The following is a 1,724-nucleotide window of genomic DNA, read 5'->3' on the forward strand; positions in this document are numbered from 1 at the left end:
CTTGCTCATTATACTAAAAACTAAATAACAGTTATTGCTAGAAATCCTTGATTTACTATAAAACCTGATTTAGGTTGAAAAGCCAAAATAAGTATTTAAAAAAAGTGAATTTCAAAAATGTAGATCAATTTGGCGACTTAACAAATTAACTGGCTCAAAATTACATTCATTAGCCAGATAATAAAATGATTCCTTGAATGACAATTAAGGTCTAAAGAAAAGCAAACATGATTATAATGCAGCTGATTAATATGCATCATTTACAAAAGTCACTGATAAGTTTTGTTTATCCACGAAAACTTACCGGTATAAATATCGGTGAAAGCGTGAATCGAGTAGAGTTTGAACTTCTCAAATCAGACTTCACTATGTTCACCAAGGCACTTATCTTCGTCCTTTTGGGCATCACCCTTGTGTTGGCTAACCCCATTAGCCAAGAGTCTGTTGAGGAGCAGGTAAATAATTTTTTCACATATTGATTCTACTATATAAATATGTAGTTAAATCTACAGCCGAAGCTAGGACTTAAGTTATAGATATTAATAGTGTTAAATACCGCCGTGTAGGTGCTACCATTGAGATGATAGCGTAGAAAACCGATACTAATAGTTTTTCATATTTTTATTATATCATCAGAGGGATCATAATAAAAACAACAGCTTTAGCTGCAAATTTTTGTCAGAAGGATATATATATTGTTTTCGATTATTTTATAGATACTTTTAAAACCATGTCTAGAACTAAAAAAGTTTAAATTCTTTAAAAATATATTGGCTGTTTACAGACTGAGAAGAGCTGGAAGGCCAAGGTTCAGGACTGGTTCCACCATGTCGAGGAGACCCTCAAGGAGTACTACGAACAAGGCAAGAAGAGCTTCGAAGAAGCCTTGAACGAACTTAAACAGAAGGGTGAGAAGGCTGTCGAAATCAGCAAGGAGAAGTGGGCTGAGCTCAAGGAAAAGTACCAGGAAATCAAGGAGAAGGCCAAGGTTGCCATTGAAGAGAAAAAGAAGATCTGGGAGGCTCGTCTTGAAGAGTGGAAAAACAAGGGGCAGGAAGCTCTTGAAGAGGGCAAGGAAAAGTTCGAGGAACTGAAGGAGAAGGCCAAGGAATCTATCAAGGAAGAGAAGGCCAAGTGGCAAGCTAAGCTTAAGGAGTGGAAGCAGAAGGCTAAGGAAGCCATCGAAGCCGCCAAGGAAAAGCTTCACGAAAAAGATGAATAAAAATCTAATTTATTGTTAGTTTTATATAAATTCTCTTCAATTTCATCATTAGAAATAAATAGCTATTGCAACTTACGATATTTAAATTATTTATTTAAAAATATAAAGCTGATAATTCTGACACGGTACCAACTCTACACAAAAATAACCCTACACCCTACACAAAATAACTCTACACACATATTTGCTACAGAAAAAAACTCTACACAGATATTTACTGCACACAAAAACTCTACACGCATTTTTGATTATTTGACTACGCCGTAAAACTCTACACAATCGTATAAGCTATTGTTATCCATTGTTGCAACAACATGTTATACGATTGTGTAGAGTTTTACGGTGTAGTTAAATAATCAAAAATGCGTGTAGAGTTTTTGTGTGTAGTAAATATCTGTGTAGAGTTTTTTTGTGTAGCAAATATGTGTATAGAGTTATTTTGTGTAGGGTGTAGGGTTATTTTTGTGTAGAGTTGTCATAATACATTCGGTGTCATAATACA

The 1,724-nt window shown here is 34.7% G+C and overlaps 1 protein-coding gene across 1 annotated transcript; it reads left to right on the forward strand.

Annotated features, from left to right (window-relative positions):
- The first annotated feature begins 212 nt into the window (after nt 1–212).
- On the forward strand, nt 213–1,297 carry LOC100117458. The gene is made up of 2 exons (XM_001601641.5): nt 213–455; nt 785–1,297. The coding sequence occupies exons 1-2, from the start codon at nt 228–230 to the stop codon at nt 1,220–1,222; spliced, it is 666 nt and encodes a 221-aa protein (XP_001601691.5). The 5' UTR covers nt 213–227; the 3' UTR covers nt 1,223–1,297.
- The last annotated feature ends 427 nt before the right edge of the window (nt 1,298–1,724 follow it).

This window comes from Nasonia vitripennis, chromosome 2, assembly GCF_009193385.2.
Source record: "Nasonia vitripennis strain AsymCx chromosome 2, Nvit_psr_1.1, whole genome shotgun sequence".
Lineage (NCBI taxonomy): Eukaryota > Metazoa > Arthropoda > Insecta > Hymenoptera > Pteromalidae > Nasonia > Nasonia vitripennis.